This window comes from Euleptes europaea, chromosome 7 (genome assembly GCF_029931775.1).
Source record: "Euleptes europaea isolate rEulEur1 chromosome 7, rEulEur1.hap1, whole genome shotgun sequence".
NCBI classification, from domain to species: Eukaryota; Metazoa; Chordata; class Lepidosauria; order Squamata; family Sphaerodactylidae; genus Euleptes; species Euleptes europaea.
In genome coordinates this window covers 27465770-27489117 of record NC_079318.1, presented here as the reverse complement: position 1 = coordinate 27489117, position 23348 = coordinate 27465770, and the positions used below count along the sequence as shown (strand labels likewise).

General features: G+C 40.0%; 1 protein-coding gene across 1 annotated transcript in view; it reads right to left on the bottom strand.

Annotated features, from left to right (window-relative positions):
• Positions 1-1529: 1529 nt before the first annotated feature.
• The window catches only part of RYR2 (ryanodine receptor 2), a 308323-nt gene continuing 286504 nt past the window's right edge, over positions 1530-23348 (bottom strand). Inside the window, exons 94-106 of the mRNA XM_056853337.1 lie at positions 23225-23311; positions 22238-22456; positions 20525-20655; positions 17824-17866; positions 16601-16734; positions 15558-15618; positions 12679-12825; positions 10358-10492; positions 7907-8063; positions 4971-5035; positions 4547-4647; positions 3150-3201; positions 1530-1820 (exon numbers count right to left, since the gene is read on the bottom strand). Of these exons, the coding sequence (XP_056709315.1) occupies positions 1725-1820; positions 3150-3201; positions 4547-4647; positions 4971-5035; positions 7907-8063; positions 10358-10492; positions 12679-12825; positions 15558-15618; positions 16601-16734; positions 17824-17866; positions 20525-20655; positions 22238-22456; positions 23225-23311 (1428 nt within the window). The 3' untranslated portion in view covers positions 1530-1724. The remainder of the gene's footprint in view (positions 1821-3149; positions 3202-4546; positions 4648-4970; positions 5036-7906; positions 8064-10357; positions 10493-12678; positions 12826-15557; positions 15619-16600; positions 16735-17823; positions 17867-20524; positions 20656-22237; positions 22457-23224; positions 23312-23348) is intronic.

The window sequence follows — 23348 nt, the reverse complement described above, 5'->3', positions numbered from 1 at the left end:
GATTCTATGCAACACGTTCTTACACAGTATGAATTAATTTAGTTAATTAATTAATTAATTAATTAATTCAGTTAGTCAGCACAAAATGGTTGAAGATATATCCAGATCCATTTTTGCTTATATGATTTCCTGTCTTCCAGTTTGGGGTGTGGGGAAGGAGGAATAGAGAACACGGCTTTCTAGACATTCAGAGTTACTAAGAGGAAAACAAAGGGAATTCAGAATTATGTAATTCAAAGTATTTATATGCTAGCAAACCAGGCATTTGAACTAATCTTAGATTAAGGAGTATGTAGTCCACCTTTTAAAAGATACATTGGAATGAGCCTTTTGTTACAGTGAAATGATAGTAAGCAAAGCAATCTGTTCTTAAATGAAGGCAGCAGTGTGGGTTTAAAGTAGGAAGACAAGTATTGTAATGCAATTTCCGAGAAAGCAAATGACAAAAAGCGATTCAGCTAATTTTGAAATTAACTGGCAAGCTCTGTAAGAAAGAATCCAAGTGATAGCAAAACCACCTTGCTTCCATTTCAAATCTCTCCTTTTATTTGTAAAGACTGGCATTACAATCAAAAAGGACTCAAAATGGAGAGATGCACACATCATTGGTGTTTCGTGATGCAACTGATGAGATCCCTGAATGGATATTGCTTCACCTTTGATTTTAAAAATTGGCCTAAGAAAATTTTTAAATCCACTAATGATCACAAATGGCAAAATGAACAGAAAGAGGAAAAAAAATAAACAATAGGAAAAGTAAATATAAACCCAAACTACTGGCAAGTTCATAACATATACATAGTTGGTTGGTTGTTGACACCAGTTCCAAATGTACAATAAAGCCCACAACACTTTATTACTATGGATATTATCATGAATGAGTTCTCATGTTGGATCGACTTGCTTCAGAAGGTTGCTTTTTTTTGTTTAAACTTGCATAATAAACATGCAATGAAATTATTCTCTTTAACATTTTTTTTCTGCAGTCTTTTTGTTTTCATACAAAGATTTCATAAAGTTGCAGTGTTGCATCAGAGCATTACCAAAATAAGTGTAAGAGATATAGGAAGAAACCTGTGAATTTACTTTAATGAGAAAAAAACCTACTTTTTATCCTGAGACACGCCATAGTCTTATTAAAAAGGTGTGCACAGCCAACTCCTTCCCCAGCCCGTCCAGAAGACAAAATAAATATTGATTGGGAGGAAAGAGGACAATTAACGAAAATATAAGATGTCATCATGCACTCATCTTCTGCATAGCTCATCCTACATATAGTAAGGCACTATTTCTCCACAACTTAGTGTCCACAACAATCCTTTACAGCACTCTGTGAACGACAGAGTTCCTTCCAGGATGATGAAACAAATAGACTGAATGAATGTGGCTATCACATTACCTCACGTGTTCTCCCAGTTAAGGGAGTCATCAGGCAGTCTCAGAAAAAAAAGCTGTCTCAAGTCTTTTCTGTGTATGTGCATCGGTGTTCATGTTATGTATGCAGTTTTGTAGTGTAGGATTTTTTCCCCCTATTCTCTTTCCAGAGTTTTAAAGTTTCCATTGTTCTCAAAGCAAACACAGAAGAAAAAAGGACAGCTAAGTCATCAAAAAAAAGCTTTGGTGCTCCAAATGGCACACTGCTTAATAGATCCAGGGAATCAGGTAGACGTTCCCAAAGGTGTTAGGAGAGGTGTGGATGGTTTCTTGAGCCAGATGTCATCTCTTTAGTTAAGCTGGTCTTCATACTGCTTTCGAAAGCAATCACCGGCAGGGAAAAATTCCCAGCATCGTTCCTGATACATTTTCCATACATAGGATTCCTACAACAAACAGAAGAGAATGTATTAGGGGAGCAGCTACGGCAAATAAGGCTTTGTTACTGGAATGTTAGAGCATTACTGACAAGTTCCAAAGCTTTCCTTTTGCACTAAAAATGCTTGTGCGAGAACAATTGGGGCAGCCCTACTTTGTATTTTCTTTTTTTCTTTTTCTTTTTAACAGAATATGCATAGTTGCACTTATGCACTATTTAATATGAATCACCACATAAACATCACCAGAAAACCAAACTTCATGCCAGGTTAAACTATTTTTGGTTTGTTTTTAAAAAATAAATCTAGTATGAAAGACTGTTAATATTTCTTACGAACCTAACCTTTTCCAGTTTCTTAAAAGCCCTATTCATGTGAAGCCTATCTGAGATTCAGCTCTAGTTGGTTACAACTAATTGCCCACAACTGGTGGCCCTGGGTGGGAATACAGATCCTTGTATCCTTCTAGTCATTTCAACATAGCTGAGATTATGTGGATGAAAATATGAAAGTTGGGTACCCAAGGTTGGGTGGGATGAAAAATATATATATATATATAAAGAAACTATATAATTTATTAGAAGCGCTATATTTAAATCATAAAAACATGCACACACATAACAAATATATTTACATGTATAGGCAATATACAACAGACCAGCCATGTAAAAGGTTGTATCTATTACCAATTACACCAACATCTGGTGGTATTGCCTTAGGTTTTTATGCTGGGCTGTACATGTCTCCCGCATAAGTTGTGTGCGAGTATCAACCTATTCAAATAGACCACTGAGGAAGGCCATATAGGCCGAAACGCATTTGGCCTGTGGTGACAGACATCAACCTTAAGAAGTGCCATTGTGCTATTTTAACGGTTTTTAAATAATTTTAATTCTTATATAGCGCTTCTAATAAAGTATATAGTTTCATTATTTATATATATACTTTCATCCCACCCAACCTTGGGTACCCAACTTCTGTTTTCCAGGTTGGGTTCTATTCCCCTCTTTTTTCTTCTACTGATGAAAATACAAATCCAGATTTCCTTCTGATTTGGTTCTGCATATTTATGTGGGTCTCCCTGGCTGGATCAAAGTGATCATGTCAACAAAATAGAAAAAAGGTGGCAACTCTTCCATGTTTCCACAGGTGCCTGCTTACAAAAGGTGAAGTTAAAATGCCACAGCAGAGACAGTAGATATGGAAATGGGAATAGGTTCTCAGATGCTATCAAATGAAGCATCAAGTAGAGCTCTAAAGTAACGCAAGATCATTTTCAACATATTTTCACATTATTGTCAGAAGCATCATGTATGTGTTATTCAATATGACTCTTACCTGCCCAGTGTGTTCTGTTTCATCTTTATTAATGAGATACATCAGGAAAAATCTAAGATAAAGAAGAATCCAATAATAAAATATAGATTATGGAGTTCATGATACATACAGGACAGATAAAATCTTAATAAAGATGGTACTTTTTATTATACATATAAAACTGGCTGAAAGAGATCCAGGTATTAACAATGGAAGGGACTTTTACAAGTAAAAAAATGTAAAGTATGACAACTTTTTCAGCAGACTCCTGGGGTGGGGGTGGCAAAAGCACATAGCAGGGCAAGGGTGGCAAGTCATGCTGGTGCACCCACAGGGAAAGGGGTGGACCCAGGAGCATGGCAGGAGTTAGTCAGTTCTCTAATCCGTCCTAGCCCAGGAACATCCCCCAGAACCAGCAAAAATAATTGTGCCAACAAAAACTAAGTCATAGCCAACAAGTGCCCATACAACAGAAAAGGCAAAATGTCCCAGGGACATCCTAGCATGTAAACACTGGCTTAGCAGCCGCAGCCAATAACCATCCTCTGCAGCAGTGGCCAAAATCACTCCTCTGTACATAATCACACACTCACCCCAGCACTACATAAGCCTCAACCAGGATGCCTCATAGTAGGGCACATGGCATGAAACTGTGTCTCAGAGGTCTCTGCTGTGTACATTTAGAGCCAAACTAGATGCTATGGCAGGCACAGGTCCAACCCGTGTCTACTGATACCCATTTGGAGAAGAATTTGGCCACTTAAAAATGTGCAACAGCCCTATTCTGATAGGGTACAGCCACCACAGCTGTCTTGGCACTTAAAAAGGCAGGGGGAAAACAAGAACACCTGGTCCTGCTACGCCATGGGTGATTGGGTCCTCATGGCATTTTTAAATGGCATTGATGGTTACAGTTTAGAAAGGAGGATTATCATTTCCTGGATACACTGTTGAAGAAGAAGAAGAGATGGTTTTTATATGTCGACTTTCTCTACCATTTAAGGGAGACTCAAACTGGTTTACAATCACCTTCCCTTCCCCTCCCCACAACAGACACTTTGTGAGGTAGGTGGGGCTGAGAGAGCTCTAAGAACGCTGTGACTAGCCCAAGGTCACCCAGCTGGCTTCATGTGTAGGAGTGGGGAATCAAACCCGGTTCTCCAGATCAGACTCCACTGCTCCAACCACTGCTCTTAACCACTACACCACGCTGGCTCCCAGCCTGAAAAAGACTGTGTGGAAGCTCCTCTTTATCCTTTCTTCATTTGTGTACCATAGTGCAGCTTAGTTTATGAGTCTGGATAATTATGTATGGCCAGTGACAGTACCCTGTGTTTCTATAAAGGACTCTGCTTCCAGGTATTAGCTTTGTAAATCCCCTAATGATGTTATGTGTTTGAGGATAGTAAAGTACTTACAGATAGTTAGCCAAGTTGTGCTCCTGTAGAGTATGTGTTTCAAAGCCATGGGGCACTGTATCAAAGTAATCATTACCTATCCCACAGATAAAGCATTTGGTCTAAAAAGAATACAGATGCATACATATTAATATGTTCTGTACCGATACACACTGCTTTTAAGGAAAACACATTTAAAACTAACTGAATCAAGTTTAAGATTTCATTAGGAAAATCCTTGTTTTCAGTGATCAGCTAACCCAAGTACTGGAATAAAAGTAACAGTAATCATACCATCTTCTCTTTATATGCTCAGGTATTTTAGTGATCTTGTAAAAGGCTGTTTATTTCCTACCATTTATTTTCCATTATGCAGGATAATCAATATTTTCCACAAAGATATACCGGTAGCAGAGGTTGTAAACGAGATGCAGATTTTTTTTACCTCCATATCTTCTTTAACTTGTTCTTGCTGATCTCTTAACTCTCCGAAAGCATCAATAATTAAACCTGGTTTTAAAAGAAAGTAACACTTCAACAGCTGAGCACAGAAGTCTGAAAAAGCCCTGCTAATGTATAACCCTAAAAGTGTAATGTTAGACTAGAAGACTCTTATAGCTCGAGGCACAAAAACACTAGCCATATACAGTAAAACAAGTTCTTTATTTATTTGGGTTTTAATTAGGTGTTCAGTAACAAGCAAAATTATGCTATATTCACTGAACATTTAAAACACTTTCATAGTTTAAGTGGCAGAGATTATTGCTATGTGTAAACTGGTGCTACAATGCCATTTTCTGCAGTAATGGGGGTGGTACCAATACAGAGTCCAGGAAGAGAAGAAAAAAGAAAAGCTGTGGGGGAAAAATATATTTAATGTATATTTTTAGATCCCTATGCATTTTGCACACTGCTTCATCAGCTATGCTTTCCTGAACATAGTCATAGTCCCACTGATATCACCTTTGGGGCCATTTAGAAAGTGATGAATCACCATGACAGGGCGCTACTGAGAAACAGGGTCAGACTATAGCTCCACGAGGGTTAAGTTAGAGCCTAGATTCTTTGCATCCGTTCTGACTATAGGCCTATAGGCCTGTTTCACGAAGAAAACCTTAAATACAGCTCCTATGTAAAAAGTTTTTTTTAAAAAAAAAATCATGCTAAGGTCTAAAATTTCTTTTATAAATCTAACTATACTTTTTAAACATTTCTTGCTATTATATATCCTTTTACATTTCTTAACTAGATCCCGACAAAGCAGTGTACAAAATACCTAGGGCTGTACAGATATAAATAAAATATGTATTTCCCCATTTTCTGCAGTAAACACACAAAACATGGACATTATATGCACATATTTAAACATATCTGGGGACTTGATGCCCAAAACTATACAGAAAAGAACAGTGTTGCACCAGTGTGTATGCAGAAGCTCCCCAAATGCAAATACATAAAACCAGAGAAGAGAGATCATAGTGTGTTGACTTTAAATGCTCTTCTTTACTATAAGTCACCATAAGACACATGGAATGCAGATGAACACATGAAGCTGCCTTATACTGAATCAACCATCAAGGTCCATCAAAGTCAGTATTGTCTACTCAGACTGGCAGCAGCTCTCTAGGGTCTCAGGTAGAGATCTTTTACATCACTTACTTGCCTAATCCCTTTAACTGGAGACGCCGGGGACTGAATCTGGGGCCTTCTGCATGCCAAGCAGAGGCTCTACCACTGAGCCACAGCCCCTCCCCAATGAAGATCTTAATACCAAAATAAGCATTGCAGGAAGATGTCCAGGAGCTACATCCTTTTCATGACTCCTGTTCTCATTATGTTTATATATTAGTAATGTAAATTTCATGCCCTGAATTCCTAATTCTCAGAGGCACGTGGCAGACTACTGATGGAAATACACTACTAGGCAATTATTTTTCACTGCTCTGTTTTTATAATTTATTGTCATTTTTAAGGCAACTTATACTGTAGAAAACTGGACATTACTTTTAAGTAACTACATGTGGGGCTTTCCCCGCTCTAGCTCTGTCACCTAGCCATCAGCGAACCTGCTGGGTCCCTCTTCTGGGAAGAGAAGGGGTTGCTTCTCTGATTCCTTCTCTTTCCCAAGATTGCCGCTCTTCTCAGGCCCAGACCTGTGCCCTTTCTTTCTCTTTGGTCTCTTACAGGAGCCCTTTTTAAAGAGGTTGTCTAGCCCAGTGGTTCCCAAACTTTTCAGGCCACCATCTCCTTGGTTCCACAAACTCAACCCCAGCGCCCCTACCCTATCCAACAACACAGTTGAAGAGGCCCACCTCTATCACCCCCCTGCTGCCCCCTTGCCTCTTAGTGCCCCCCTGGGTAATCCCACCGCCCCCTAGGGTGGTACTGCCCACTTTGGGAACCACTGGTCTAGCCCCACCCTTCACCATCATCTGTAATCCCCACCTCCCCAGCCCCTAGGGTTGCCAGGTCCCTCTTCGTCACCAGCGGGAGGTTTGTGGGGCAGAGCCTGAGGGGGGCAAGGTTTGGGGAGGGGAGGGACTTCAATGCCATAGAGTACAATTGCCAAAGTGGCCATTTTCTCCAAGTGAACTGCTATCGGCTGGAGATCAGTTGTAATAGCAGGAGATTTCCAGCTAGTACCTGGAGTTTAGCAACCCTACCAGACGCTCCTGGCCTATTCCTGGGGAGTGGTGATTGCTCTCTCCCCCTTTGTTTCTCCTGCAAGGCTTCCAGCATTCCCTCCTCTTCCAGCTGTCCCTCCCATTTAGGGTTGCCAAACACCAGGTAGTAACTGGAGATCCCCTGCTTTTACAACTGACCTCCAGCCGATAGAGATTAGTTCACCTGGAGAAAAAGGTCACTTTGGCCATTGGACTCTATGGCATTTAAATCCCTCCCCTCCCCAAACCCCACCCTCCTCAGGCTCTGCCCCAAAAATTCCAGGTGTTTTCCAACCCAGAGCTCGTGACCCTACTCCCATTGGCTGTGCCTTGGGACCAGCTGGGATAGGCCATAGGCCATCTGGGCTTGCCTCTGCTTTCCCCAGGCCCACCCCTCCCCAGGCCACAGTGCCTGGGCTGCTGCTGCTGCTTGGCCCAGGTGGGCCTGGATGACTCTTCTTGGCCCTGCCTCAGCCTCCTTTGTGGCTGCTGGTGCTGATGCCTTGGTAGGGATGCCCTGAGGCTAAGCCCCAACCAGCACTGGAAGTGGAGGAAGCCTCACTGGTGGGGGGCAGCTTGGAGTCTGGCACTATCCCTGGATGCTATATCAATATGTTTTCCTCTCTACAGTACCATCCTGTCAGTTCTCAACAGAGAAAGGGTGGCTGAGATCATTATAAATAAAAACACAAGACAGCCAAAAATTACGAATCCATACCTTGTATGATAGCTAACAGAATAACAATTACGAAGAAGAAAAAAGTAATATCAAAGATGATTCGATAAATTTCATATTCATCTCCTGCTGGATCTTCAATTTCATCACCAATTCCTCCACCAGCACGTACTCCCACATACATGTGAAACATGTAGCACTATAAGCACATGAGAAGAGAGAACACCGTTAAAGGATCTATATTCTACAGAATTGGGTGCCACTGTTATAGGCATTTCTTAGTTTGTTTTACTATAGAACTTACAAGCTCCAAGTTAGGAATGAAGGAAGAGTCCATTTCACCTAGTGTCAGAATGTTGCCTGACCTCTAGAACACATCAGTGAATGTTAGCCAAGAGGGCAGAACAGTGTTTCTGCCTGAGGGGGATGTTCCATGGATGAATCATTGTCTTACAGCGCAATCCTGAGTGAGGGAGGAGTTATGGTGGGCTCGGGGATGGCACAGCAATGCCGCCTCCTGAGCGGCTTGCTGATGGGCACAGAAAGCTGAAAATGTTAGTTTAAAGAAAGACCTGTGAAACTCTCCATTGACCTCCATGGGGCTAAACCACTCTTTCGGTATGTGTATCTTGGAGACTGAAAAAAGGGGCAATCCCAGGCTGAAAGATCTTAGGGAGCTGACTAAAGTCAGTTCCGCCCCCTGAAATGCCCCCTTTGGTGTCGGCGCAAGCCCCTACACTGGAGCTATGCTCCTGTGTTAGCTGCGCCGGAGCCCAGCCAAGACACTGTCATGCCCCTCCTCCCTGCCAGCGTAAATTCCCCTTTGCCAGTTTAGATGGTGCTAGAACATCTACGCTGGTACTGGGATCATGCCAGCCCCTACGCCCTTTCCCCCCCTTTCAGGATTGTTCTGTTAATCTGATTAAAAAACTCCTTTAGCTCTTAAGTCTCTAACTGCAGTAAACAAGGAAGACAAATTGCTATAGTTGGGAAAGAGATGAAACAGAACTGGAAACTGCATGTGCAGCACCTACTTGTGCCTGCAGGTCCACACCCAGCTAAGAATATGCATAGCTGAGAGACCATCAGTTTGCATGGGTTGTCATTCTGATGTGCCATTTTTAAAACAATATCTCAGATATTGTATCTCAGATATCTCCGGTACGTTTAACAAAAAAAACCTTAGATACAGTAAACTGTAAGCAGAAGGTGCTCACAGTTCTTTCAGGGGTCAAAAGAGGCTCATGGACAAAACATCACATGGGACAGAGGTCTAGAGTCAAAGAAAGGTAACCAAGACCACCCTTTCTCTCTCACACACAGATGAAAAGCTTGCTCTGCTGCACTTCTGCTAATGATGGAAGATTCCTTTCCTGCCCACATAAAATCATCACCACAGTTTTCCTGTTCCTCATTTTAAGACTAACCAAACGTGGCAACTTCCCAACGGAAGTTGGTTTCAGGTAGCTGGCTTGAGGTTGATTCAGCCTTCCATCCTTCCGAGGTTGGTAAAATGAGTACCCAGCTTGCTTGAGGTAAAGGGAAGATGACTGGGGAAGGCACTGGCAAACCACCCCATAAACAAAATCTGCCTAGGAAATGTGGGGTCTGTGATGTCACCCCATGGGTCAGGAATGACCCAGTGCTTGCACAGGGGACCTTTACCTTTTTAAATGTGGCAATGTTGTAATATCTGTTTCTGATCTCAGGGTTCTTTAATACTAGTATCTCCAGAACACATGTAATTCCTGAAAGCCTTCAATATATCCTTTGTCTTCATTAGTCTATACTGTCAGAATTTTCAAGTTGTCTGAAACTATTTTATCTTTAATAAACGTACTAATTATATGAATGGGACATATGTTAACAAAATAGGGAAATTCACAGTGGGTAGCCGTGTTAGTCTGTCTGCAGTAGTAGAAAAGGGCAAGAATCCAGTAGCACCTTAAAGACTAACAAAAATATTTTCTGGTAGGGTATGAGCTTTCGTGAGCCACAGCTCACTTCTTCAGATACAGCTAGAATGTGAATCTATCTGTCTTTAAGTAGAAGAGAGTGAATTCAGACAATCTCCAAAGGGAGATTGGAAAGAGAAACTGCTGAATTACAGTTGATATTCAAACTAAAGTCAATGCATTTACCTGGGCTGAATAAAGACCTTGCATTCATGGCTCATTACCAATGCTGATTTCTCCACACCCATCTCTCCCCTGGACATCACAGACTCTTCTGCATACCACACCTAATCCCATCACGCCTGCTATTCACATTTACATACTGTAACATTTACATACTAATGCTTGTCTGAATTCACTCTCCTCTACTTAAAGACAGATGGTTTCACATTCTAGCTGTATCTGAAGAAGTGAGCTGTGGCTCATGAAAGCTCATACCCTACCAGAAAATATTTTTGTTAGTCTTTAAGGTGCTACTGGACTCTTGCCCTTTTCTACTAAAATAGGGAAAGAGGGTCAAAAGTCATATAGGAATTACCGTTAGCATATCATCACATTTCATATCTGGCATATCTCCATCTTCACTCTTATTGTAGAACTTGCGGAAAAAATTGAATGCGACTACAGTGTATAGGTAAACGACGACTGCCAGTAATCCCACTGTTAGCACAAGCTGCGGGGGGTGGGGAGAAGAAGAAGTAATAGGATACATTAATTAGGAGTAACAAAGCCCTGTAAATTAAATGGAAATAGTGCCTTGTCACTTTAGCAATGGAACTGATGTCAAAAGAAAAGGTGAAGATCCAGTTTTCAATACAGTTCTCTCCTATAGACACAGGGATCTTATTGGATTGCAGCAATAAATACCAGTGTCCAAAATTTAAAGATCTTATATTTTCCCATACCCTGTTTTTCCAAATGTTTAGAGGAAAAATGCCATAATTTCTACTATTTGTTCTGGAAAAGTTAATATGATTTTAATTAATGGAATGTTAAATGCCTGAACTTTTTGCATCCATGGATATCCATAAAATGACCTCTACAATTAAATATTCTTGAGCAATGTGTACCAATGCCACAGTACAGAAGTCATATGTGCAATTTTAGGTAGTTTATAGCCTCGTCCTAAGCCCCATCTCCAAGGGCTTAGAAAAGTGACTGGGGGCTGAACTACTAGTTGTCTCGAGGTTCACTACTTTGATCAGAGTCACATGTCAGCTCCAAGAATCTTTCTTTGAGAGCCACAGGAGCTGATTTTTTTTATGACAGACAGAATGGCTGGAGGAGGGGGCTCCTGCCCCCCCCCCAGCATTTTTCCTGAGCCTAAAGAACTCACAATGAGAAGTTATTTGTATAATTCTGAAGTTGCATGTGGAACAGTCCGACAACTCGCAGCTCCACAGTTATGCAATTAACTTCCCACTGGAGTTTTTTTAGGCTTAAGAAAAAGGCTGAAGGGAGCAAGAGCCCCCTCCTCCACCCAAACTGCCCATTATCAGCAAAATAAGTTTCTAGACTTTTAAAACTATATTCCTGAAGCTGATAAACAAATGTACCCTGTCGTTTAGTCTTCAGACTTACGCAGACATATCTTATTTGGAGATATGCCGCCATAGCTCCAAATACACCAGCACATCCAGAAGATATGCTGATGGCAAGCCCAGCATCACATTAATCGATACACTGCCACATAATTGATTAGCGTCAGGGGCATGCCATTGGTGCAGCACGACGTAGTTAGCCTGAGATTATGTCTCTGGCACTACTGCAACATTACACTACCAAAGATCTTGACACCTAAAAACATCCCATACAGACAATAAGCCCAGGACCTAATGTCAGCCATACCCATCAGGGTCATAGTCATCTTCTCATTTTCCAGTGTGATATATGCTATCATCTGTCAACAATGCCCTTCTGGAGTTTACATAAAACAAACTTTGCAAAAGAATAAATGGGCACAGATTTGACATAGTGACAGGTAGGAAAATTTTGATCTTCAGGACATTTAATTGCAGACCTGAAAGTCAATGTTTTCAATGGGACTTTAAAGGGAGACTCCAATGGGAAACCTCTCAATTAGAATTCATAACTAGGTCTGACAGTATTAGCCAGAAACTCAGCCAGTCTGTTTATAGTCTCTATAGGCATTAAATTAGTTAACATAAGGCAGGAATCTATGTTATCACCACTTACAGCTGTTACGAGGGATCCTTGTGCTTGTCTTTAGTCTTTTTATTTTTGCATAGGAATGTCACATACTGGAGCTTTTAACCCAATGGCTTGGATACAGACTGATGTTTCCACAGGTGCAAGAACTTCTCTGCCCATGTAGCAAAAGTTCCCTGTTTCCTCTCTCATGGTAGCACAAAATGCCCCCCAAACCCCATTCCTAGGGGTCCCCTCTCTTTCAGCAGGATTTTGGGGGGCATTTCAGGTTGTTGCAAGAAAAAGAAAGGAGGAAAATTGCATCCATGGAAGCTTTAGTCTGGATGCTTTAGTCATGGTTCACAATTGTTTATGTCCTCTTTCTCTCTGTCCTCTTTATCTCTGTATACAAAAGTCTTCATGACTGATAATTCATTTCTGGCATCTGATGAAGTAGGCGCAAACCCACAAAAGCATCTGCTACATAAAATGTGATTCTCTAAACTGCCACTTTCTACTTTCTAATTCACATTAACAATGGTTAGAATATTGGAGACTAAAATACATTCTTAGTCCCTTCTGTGCAAACAACCTTTGTATGTATCTGAACCAAAAGCATAGCACATCAGTGAGAGAAACAGAGCTGACAGTGTGGTAACATAAATTAGAATTTTATCTCAGAATCTGTAAAATAAATAAACTGAATAATACCTGTTTTCCATTGTGGGTTACTGATGACAGTATCGTCCGCAGTGTTTTGAAACCCATTGCTATGTCAAGGAGATGAGCAGCAAAGAAAAAGTTGTTGTAGTGACCAAGGATTGACATGGTCATATACCAAGCCAGGTAAAGAAAAGACTTTTTTTAGGGGGGAAAGAATACAACAAGATTAGAAAAAGGTAATATGGTTATGGTGATTCATTGAACTCAGATTGCACAGCTAAATGGTGAACTCAATCCATCAAGTACTGACCCCCGAGTAAGACATACTAAGGGTACTTTCAAATGTATCTTTTAAATCACAAAGCAGTCAATGACTATTTGAAAGTTCTGAAAATGATATTGGTCATCTATAGCAGTAACAGCAACCAAGTTCTATGTACTTGGGAGTGCTCTAAAACAACTGTGTATAGAAAACATTTTTTGCAGTTTTAAGCCTATGAAGAAATAGCTTTGAAGGAGTCCCTGCAATTTTTTTGTTTCTGTATTGTAGAGATGAACAATTGCATTCTTATATACTATATAAGCAAAAAATGGAAACCCCTTTGTGTGCTGAAAATCCTTAGTTTGCTATTTTACTTTTTTTAAAATGTTGCAACGCACGGAGATACTTTTTCTAAGATTCCTGGGATTACAGAAGAGTACATCAGCGGCATCCCTCACTCGGATGGCCCAGGCTAGCCTAATCTCATTAGATCTTGGAAGCTAAGCAGGGTTGGCCCTGCTTAGTATTCAGACAGCAAAAGTTCTTGTATTTTCTAAGAAATGGACTTCTTATAGATGGCGAATTGGGAATACCAATATTGAGCAAGTCAGAAGCTATAAATACTTGGGTGTGTTATTTAACTATAACCTCAGTTGGTCGGTGCACAGAAGTAAAATCATAAAATCAGCAAAGATTTCTTTGATGCAACTTAGACAATTTTATTTTCACAAAGGAAACCAGTGTATTGTGGCGGCAATTAGAATTTTTAATCTTAAAATACTACCCCAAGTACTTTTTAGCATTCCCATATGGCTTTCCTCTTTTAATCAAGAAGTAGAAAACCTTCAGGCATCCTTTCTTAGACAGACTCTGGGAATCCCTAAATGCTTGTCTTATTTTATGATCTGTCTTGAAACAGGTCAAAGTCTGATCGAGATTAAAGCCTGGACCTTAGCGATTAGATACTGGCTCAAGCTTTGGCTCAGTGATGTACCTGGCTCCCTACTAAGCAAAGTAAAAAATGAATTACACAACTCGTCCTGGGATGCATTAATCAGACATAGAATAAATCAAATTGGAATCTCCCTTGATGACCTATCCTTGGCAGAAGAAACTTATGTATTCAAATATTTTAAGCAGAGATTCACAGATATTGAATTCCAAAGGTTCCTACCAGCTCAACCATATATCTGTTCGCCTGCCTTGCTAGGTTTAACTAACCGTATAGGTAAAATGGCTAACTATCTTTCTTCTTTGGATGATCCCACACAACGTAGAACTTTTTTATTAGCTACAGTAAACGCTTTCCCATCTAAGATGCTTTCCGGCAGATATTCCCAAATCCCAAGGCATGAATGTTTATACTTGTGTAATCTTAACTCAATCGATACTATTGATCACATAATCTTTACTTTTTCTAAGATTCCTTAGAAATTACTTTTTCTAAGATTCCTTAGAAATTACTTTTTCTAAGATTCCTTAGAAATTACTTTTCTAAGAATGTAATTATGCCAATAAAGGTATGTGTATATATTCAGACAGGAGACCACCAAGGAAGTCCAGGGCCACTACATAGAGGCAGGCAATGGCAAATCACTTCCGTTCATCTCTGGCTTTGAAAATCCAATGGGGTCACCATAAGTCAGCTGTGACTTGACAGCACTTCCTACCACCACCACATCAGCGGGACTTTAAAATTATTCACATTTTGTAGGGTTCTCATTTGCCAGCTTATGGTGGGAGACTTCTAGCCAGGTACAGCCCTTGCACACCAATGTTCAGCTGATCAATGGGAAGAAATGGGGGCCAAAGGAGGAGGCGATTGTCCTGGGGAAAAGATTAAAAAGAAAAATAAGGCCTTGGGTACTTACAGGAAGTTCTGACTGTAGAGTTCCTGACAGTTCCTAGAATCACCCAGAAGTGACAAGGGTAGCTCTAGCAATTGCCAGAAACCCTATGGTAATTTTACCTTTGTCACTTCCAGGTAGCCCTAGAAATTGTCAGGAACTCAGAACTTCTGGAAAGTACACATTTTTCTTTTTAATTTTTCTCCCAGGATTCCCCCCCCCAACAACAACTTTCCCCCATCTTTTGAGGTCTCCACAGACATTGGGAAAATAAGGAACAGCATTCTCTGTGTAATTCTTAGATTTTACTCTTCAATGTCCCAGGAAATTTGACAGAAGATTAGCAAACCAAATCCCTTGGAACAAATGGAACAAATTCTGAGACAGAGACAGAAAATCTACTCATCCATAATTGGTATACATGTCCCCATTTTCTAGACACGGCAGCAAAACAGCCAGGGTATTTTAATATGGAATATATCATTTTCCTATGTGCAAATAGTCTCAATACGTTGGCGATGCATTCAAGAAAAAAATACCTGCCAAAAATAATTATGAAAAATAATAATGTAATGAGTAAATATGGAGAATTTTCCTACACATTAGATAGCTGCTCTGAGTCCGACCTTCGGGTTGGGGAGAACGAAGTAGAAATGTAATAAAATAAAAATAAAATAAATATAGGTGTGTGTGGTAAAAAGTATAGTAGCATACCCTCTTAAGGCACCTAAAATCTTAAAAGGATAGGGTTTCAGTCTGATGTCAAAATGATTATATTACACCATTTCTCCAAATTATATTTCATGGTATGAACTTACATTATCAGTGAAAACAACTCCTAATTTCCACATCTGATACTTTACATCAACAGAATTCAGCCTGCAAAAAACAAATGCAGTAGGAAGTGATTCTGCATCTAATACATAAAGAATGTCTCTTTACTGCCCAGGTAACAAGCCATTGGTGACCTGTTTTACATTAGCTATTACATGCATCACAATTCAAATAAAACGTGGTAAAAGTTGGACTTAGTGCAAGCAATTTTATCTGCAAAATGCCCACCAAATTGTCTTCTTGTGCCAGTTTGTAAAAGGCCTCTTACTAAACTACTGGATGGCTCTGGATGGTGGCAGAGAAGAATTGTTTCTTCACTGCCATCACCATCAAAGAGCAGGCTTTTAAATGCACTCTTAACCCACCACTGCAAAGACTTTGGGTTGCCTTTGAACACCAGGCACTAATGAACAATTCATGATAATCTCTTCTATGTCCAGATCAGATATCTCACATCCTGCACAAAATAAAAAATTCAGGTTATGGCCAGCTGTATGATAGGATTGGATATATTTTGATACAGGCCCATGCTTGTTATGGTGGCCATAAAGTTCTGAGTCACACCAGAAAGTAATGTTTTGGCATGGATATTGAAGTCCCCAAGGGCTAACCATCTAGTGGTCTCCAACATTAATGCTGAGACCAGCTGCACCAGCTCAGGCACAAAGACTGTTGGAAAGCAGGGTGGACAATACACCAACAGAATTCCTACTCTGTCTCAAGAACTCAACACTATATAGAGATCCTCAAACTTTGGAGATTGTCAAACAGGATTCCTGGTAAGGGAGAACGCATCATGCTAGACCAAAGCAACTCTGACCCCGACCAACTAACCAAGCCAGTTGGGGAACCGAGAATCCCAGCTGGCAGGTTAGTGTTAGTCCAACAGAAGCTTTTTTGTAGTAAAGTAGACCGAGGTACTGAACACACAAAAAGTAGTCATAATTTCAGTTCATGAGAAAAACACTTATTCAGCAATAAATGCAAATACTTGAGTTGTTTAAGCCAACTTAAAAAAAGAACTTACACAGCTGATAAAGAGCTATCTTTTTTGGGTTTCTTTTTTTCTCGAGCATCACTGAAATCCAGAGCGGCTTTGTCCATTCCCAGTAATTCACTGATTCTGTCCCTGCCATAGAACTCACCATATTTATCCATAACCTAAAGTTTAAAATAGAGACAACTGTCATTCCTTCCCTTTGATTTTTTATTTCTCAAATGCAGCCAAGTCACTTATCGCAGCCACAATAAGAAGTAGTAAAATATAAGCTGATTTATCACTGATCCTATAATCTGGCTATGTGGTAATGGAGCACATAGGATCAGGCATAAGGCCCCCTTAAGTCTGGCATATGGACAAGAGCCAGAGCCAGAGAGATACTGTCAGCACAGCAGCATCTGTCAGCTGAATTGGGTTGTAGCAGGCTGCTTATAAAAATATATAGGGTAACTTACCTGATGGAAATAACAATTTACAAACATTCTTTAAAACCTTGTCAATTTAGATTTGTACATGTCTTGTAAATCTAGATCAAAATCAGACTTTTAAATAGAATGTTGCATCAATTGTCTCTCTTTAAATAACTTTCTGAAGGAAATATTAAAATACATACAGCACATGCAAACAGGAAGAAGCACAATGGATGCATACTAACAATGGCGTGTATTCCAGCACTCTGTATTAGCAAACCTGCCTAAAGAGGTGTCCTCCGACTTAAGATGCTCTCCTGCTGGAGGAAGAGCCACTTAAAGCTGGAGGAAAGCTTCTATTGCTGAATAGAGTGGTAGCGTATATTCCCAAGGAATGTATCCAATATAGCCAATGCCATCTGCTTGTGAAAAGCAATTTGTGCATACAGATCAGTTCCAACAGGAGTATAAAAAGTTGCTGTCATGAGAGGCACAGGATAGTTTTCCGTACGTCGTCAGATATGGCCATAGTTTTCCTGGTTGTACTGTTTCACACTCAATAGATGATCCAGGATGATCACTTATTGGGTGGAAGCAGGGTTGAAGAACAAAATACTGTGGCCATGTCAAAGAGTCCTCATCTTCCTAAGAGTTTACAGAAGACATTTTTGACATCACTGGACATTCCTTCCACTGTGCTCATGGCTGCATACAGCATTGCCAATGTGTGTCAAGAATCGGGCCGTTATCAATTTATTAAGATACAACAGTCATTCTTCAGGAACTTGAGACCATGAAAACTGAAAATAAAACATAATTCAGTAATAAGAAAAGCATTACCTTTCTTTTCACAAACTTGTCCCAATAGTTGTTAGGAAATGACCTAAGGAGATAAGAGAAATGCTGTTTGAATGTACAGTATTACTGCTCATGAGAATAGACCAGCTTTTTCTGTTTTAAAAGTATGTGCATACAGATTAGTTAGAACAGGAGTATAAAAAGCTTCTGCCATGAGAGGCACAGGATAGTCTTCAGTCAGTAGCCAAGATATGGGCTGTGTCACACTCAATAGTAATCCAGGATGATTGGAGTTCCAGAGGCCAGGTCTACTCCCATACAAACTAATAACCCTTTAAATTTCAAAGAGAGCAGAGATACTGATTAAGAGCTGATAGTTGGGTAGACTTGTTGGCCTCCAGAGGCAAGGTCTACCTGCCATTATTTCCTACAGACTGTAAATCTGGCCTCCGAAGCCCAGGTGTATCCCCCATGTTCCTTGAACATTTAAAAGGAAAGGAAGGACCAAACTGGACTTAGACTTACCTGGTGGGAATCTGCTACACTAATGTGTATGGGGCACATTGCAGGCCTTCCTTCCAATTACTGTCCCCACCAACAGTATTGAAGGCAACAGAACCTGCCCCAATAGCAAAAAAAAATAAAAAAAAAAATGGTGGGTGGGTTCACGGACTCCCGCAAGGCTTGACTGCCCAGGGAGATTCTGTGACATTGTCTCTGAAGCGGCCATTTCCTCTCCCTGCCACCAGCAATCAGCAATCAATTAATCTCTGAATTCCCACCTTAGCTCCTCAACAATGGGGGTAGTGACTTACTTTTTTGAAAAGAATGAAAGCTGGGAATACAAAGAGAGGGAGGTGGTGGTGCTGGTTTTTTGTTTTGCTTTGTTTGTGAGTTCAAGTATCTGCACAGGAGAGAAGGTGAATAAGAAGCAGTAGCTGGGAGAATGTGGGTTTTTTCTCTACCTGCCCGCCTATGCCCGTCAGAGATAGGAGGTCAGTAAACAGGGGCGGACATGGCAAACAGAAGCAGCAAGTGGAGAAAGCAACTGCAATTTCCTCACGCCCCCCCTTGTTATTTATCTAATAATTGTGTTGCCCTGGACTACATGTGTGCCAAATTACAGCTCTCCAAATAAATTCCACATGAATTCCCTTATTATTCTATGTAAAGTTCATGCTCCCCTTTTAAAGAAAGAGTGCAGAAATGTTACATTTTCCCATGTTTCTAGAAATCAGGGTGCCTTGGACCTAGCATGTCAAAATTTTGGGTTTCTAGGTAATGGAGAAGTACATTGATATCCCCATGTGCAAATGAGTTGGTCCAAACCATAAAGATATAGTCATATATAATCATAAATTATGCTACGTAAAAATGCAATGTAAATAAAGCTTCTCTGCTATACATGGACTTTTAAATAACAAGAAAAATAATTTGATCTATCACCTCCATGTATGTTTTAAATGCTAGCATTGTAGTTAAAAGTTTAGCTAGTTTTTGCTGTCTGAATCTACATTTCCTCCTTCCACATAAACAACCATTCCAATCCTAAGGAGAGTTACTCAAGTCTAAGCCCATTCATTTCAAATATATAGAAGCCTATAGAATCTTAAAACGAAGGATCACAGACGTTGGGGAACAAACCCTTCTTGCTAGAGTCACAAGTTCCTGCTCTCCACTACCCTATGGTATTCATAAGACCCCGAGCTCCCTACCCGGTTACTTCTACACTCTGACCTCCCCTTCCCTCAGACGCCTTTTTATGCAACCCCGCTTAAATATCCTTCCCATGGCCAGGACCAGGGGCAGATATGCCAAGGTCCCCTATGTTAAAAGGCTATGCTCTTGTGCCATCGGCTAAGCCGAAACAGGGGCCCACGTTTTGCTACATTGTGAGCACCGCTCACCCTTTCGAGAACAGATCATCAAACCTCTCCTCAAAGATTGCCTTGGCGGCACTGATAAGGAGCTAGTCAGATTTCTCTTAAGTGATAGTCACTCTCAGGATTACTGCAGGAGTTGCCAACTTCCTGGGATTTTTTTTTTAAACTACTCTAAACCATGTGCATGATTCTAAGGAAGAGTCTTACTCAAGTTTTAAAACCTCCTTTTATCCTAATATGTATTTATTTATTTTATGCCAACAAAGGTTTTGATATTGACTTGAGTAACTCTGCATAGGATTGCGCTGTATACTAAGAGCATGTCAGAATGCTTCATACACAGAAAATACAATAAATATGACAGAATTAAAGTTTAGATCTTATAACAAAGCAAACTGAAATGTGTATTAGATAGGTTTAGATACACAGTCTCATAATTTTTAAGTGGTTTTCGTCCACACTTTAATTTTACCATGCATGGTAGACTGCCACCTGAATTCATATTTCTGCATCATTTATTCATGAATGGTACTTATACAGCATAGAAAACAGGGTCCTAATTTCCTATGCTGTACGAATATCATTCACTTGTGCCCAAACTGAAAGAAAATTACATTACAGAATCACACTGGGAAGAAGCTGCAGCCCATTAATAGAGTGTATGCTTCATGTGCAGGAGGTCACAGTTAAAGCACCTCTTTTAGCAGAAACTGAGAAGACCTCATGCCTGGGACCCCTACAGTTGGGAAGCCAGTCCAACAGGCAGTGCTTAGCTAGAGGGACCAATGGTCTGGTTTGAAATGAGGCATGGCAAGCTGTCATATTTCAAGAAAGAATAAAAGAAAATAAAAAATACTCACTGTGTGTTGATAACTAGTCTATCCCACTGCCCTTTAATATCATCTTCTGAAGGCTGTTCTGTAATATACAGTCCATCAAATTCCAATTTTCTTGCAACTTCCTTCTCTCGCTTAAATATAACAAGTGGAACCTGCAAGGGAGAAATAAACATTCCCAAAAAATACTTCAAATCCACCACAGCATTTGGAACCACTTTTTAAAAAGAACGGCTAGCTGCTGGGGAAACGTAAACACAAAGAGTGAATGAGCCTACGTGAGTGCTTAAAGGGATAAATGTTTCATACACACTATATTCAACAGTACTTTCCCCCCAAAAGGATACAAAAAAGCAAGCATACAAAAGCAAATGAATGATTCCAAGGCATAAAAAAGTGGAGAGGTTATTGCGGCTATTGCTATTTATCATACATAGAGGGCAAACAAACACACACAATGCAGACTTCATGACATTTGTCCTCATAACTAATCTTTGAGGTACATTAGCACTTATCTAAGACTACTCAATGATGAAAATGCAAACAAGATGAAAATGCTGAAAGTGGATCAGTCAATAAAAGCTTGCACGTCTAAGATTTTATCATTTGTGATCTAATACTGATATCATCGGTTATCCCTGTTTTTGGCATCACTCCAGTTCAAGATAGTGCAAGATATAGTGTATATTTAGGTCATATAGCGCAACCAAGCGGTGTCTTTTTAACTGTTCAGAAGCACAGGAGTGTACTTTTAAAATGGTGGTTACCACAGATCCCCGTAAACCTGAGCTGCATTTATGCATTTGGAGAACAGCATCACCATGCAGTAAGACTTCACTGCAAAATTCCTTCTTATTTTGAAGATTTTTAACACATAATTTTCTGCTAACTAAAACTTTGACAAAGGGGAAGGGATAAATACTTGGAAGAGGAATACTCTTGTCCATGCTGTCCTCACCCCCAGCCATTCTCAAGATAGTTCCATGCAGCTACTGCAGAAATTTAACTGGACAATATTTAGCATTCAAGAACAGATTTTAGATTGCATAAAACTCATCTTAATGCAACACTGTCATTACTTTTAAAACACGGTTGCAAACTTTTATTTTGCACAGACCTGTGAAATTATATTACAGGATCCCTATTTCAAATTTTTTATATTGAGCCAGGAGCCAGGAGAAATTCTGAAGCAACTTTTTACATCTTTTGATGTAGCTGTCACAACTCTGAATACTATCTGAACACAATGAAGATACATATGCCAGCTAATTTACTTGCTGATGCTATTCTGACTGCATTTTATTAATCTTCACCAAAAAAAAGTTTTCCCACATTATTACTGCTACTATTTGTAAGATTATTTATATTTATCCCTGAAGAAAAATAGTTTTCTTACTAATTCAAGTAGTTGGATATATTTATATTTCACTTTTCAAGTATGATATATTAACAATAAAAAAGCTAGAATTTTTAATAAAATTCACAGAGTTTATGTGGAAACTGGAAATAATTGTGTCTTCAATCATAGGGAGAAAAAAGCCACGGGAAACAATGGAATGTGACATGTTCTAACAAATAGGTGTGCAGTTCAGATCTGGGATACAAAAGGAATTCCTGAAGAGAAATATCAAAAGTGTAATTGCGTTTCTGTTTTATAAAATGACATACCAACGAAACCAAATCATTACAGTTACAAGAAACCATTTGCTACTGCTTCAGTGGAGCTTGTCGTCTTACTTTCAAACAGTAATACCCAATGATGCAGAAGAAAGAGATGACTGTGTGAAGAATGGCTAAAATGCGAAGTGTAGGTTCCATATAGCCACTGCTTTCTTCGAGGACATAATGTACAGCGATGATTCTATGAGAAGTACTTTCTATGCTGATTAACTTGACGTTTTCAACAGTATTCACGACAGGAACCTCCTTTTCTTCAGCTACTGCAGATGTTGAAACCTGGTGCAGTAATTTTAAGTAAGAATAATTATCTTATATAAATGTCACATTTCTGCAAATTCAAACAAGAGAAGGGTCAGCATTCAGAACAAGGCAATGCACAGAAAAAAGTCATCTGGTAAAGTTATATCATTAACCATTTTCTTGTTCAGTCTCATTGGGAGGGGAGGGACTTCAATATTATAAAGTCCAATTGCCAAAGTGGCCATTTTCTCCAGGTGAACTGATCTCTATCAGCTGGAGATCAGTTGTAATAGCAGGAGATCTCCAGCTAGTACCTGGAGGTTGGCAACCCTATTTTAAGGAAGGAATCAATTAAATAGGAGTCACACTCACATAAAAGGTAAAGGTCCCCTGTGCAAGCACTGGGACATTCCTGACCCATGGGGTGATGTCACATCCCGACGTTTCCTAGGCAGACTTTGTTTACGGGGTGGTTTGCCAGTGCCTTCCCCAGTCATCTTCCCTTTACCACCAGCAAGCTGGGTACTCATTTTACTGAAGGCTGGAAGGCTACCTCAAGCCGGCTACCTGAAACCAACTTCCGTTGGGATCGAACTCAAGTCGTGAGCAGAGCTTGGACTGCAGTACTGCAACTTACCACTCTGCGCCACGGGGCTCATCCTCACACTCACATACACATGCTGTAAGTCACAGGAACGGATACTACTTAACTATACCAAATTTGCAGGGCTCAAAATAGACTCTAGGTACAAAGCCATATAATTTTCATATATCCATTTATACATGAATATCTGTAACAATTACCTTATAGAAGAGCAGAATGAAGTTGATGGCAAATGCTACAAACAAAGCCAACATCCTCATATTGTAAAAATTCCGAGCAAAATAGTTCTAAAAGATAAAAGCATAAATGGAAAACAACACTATT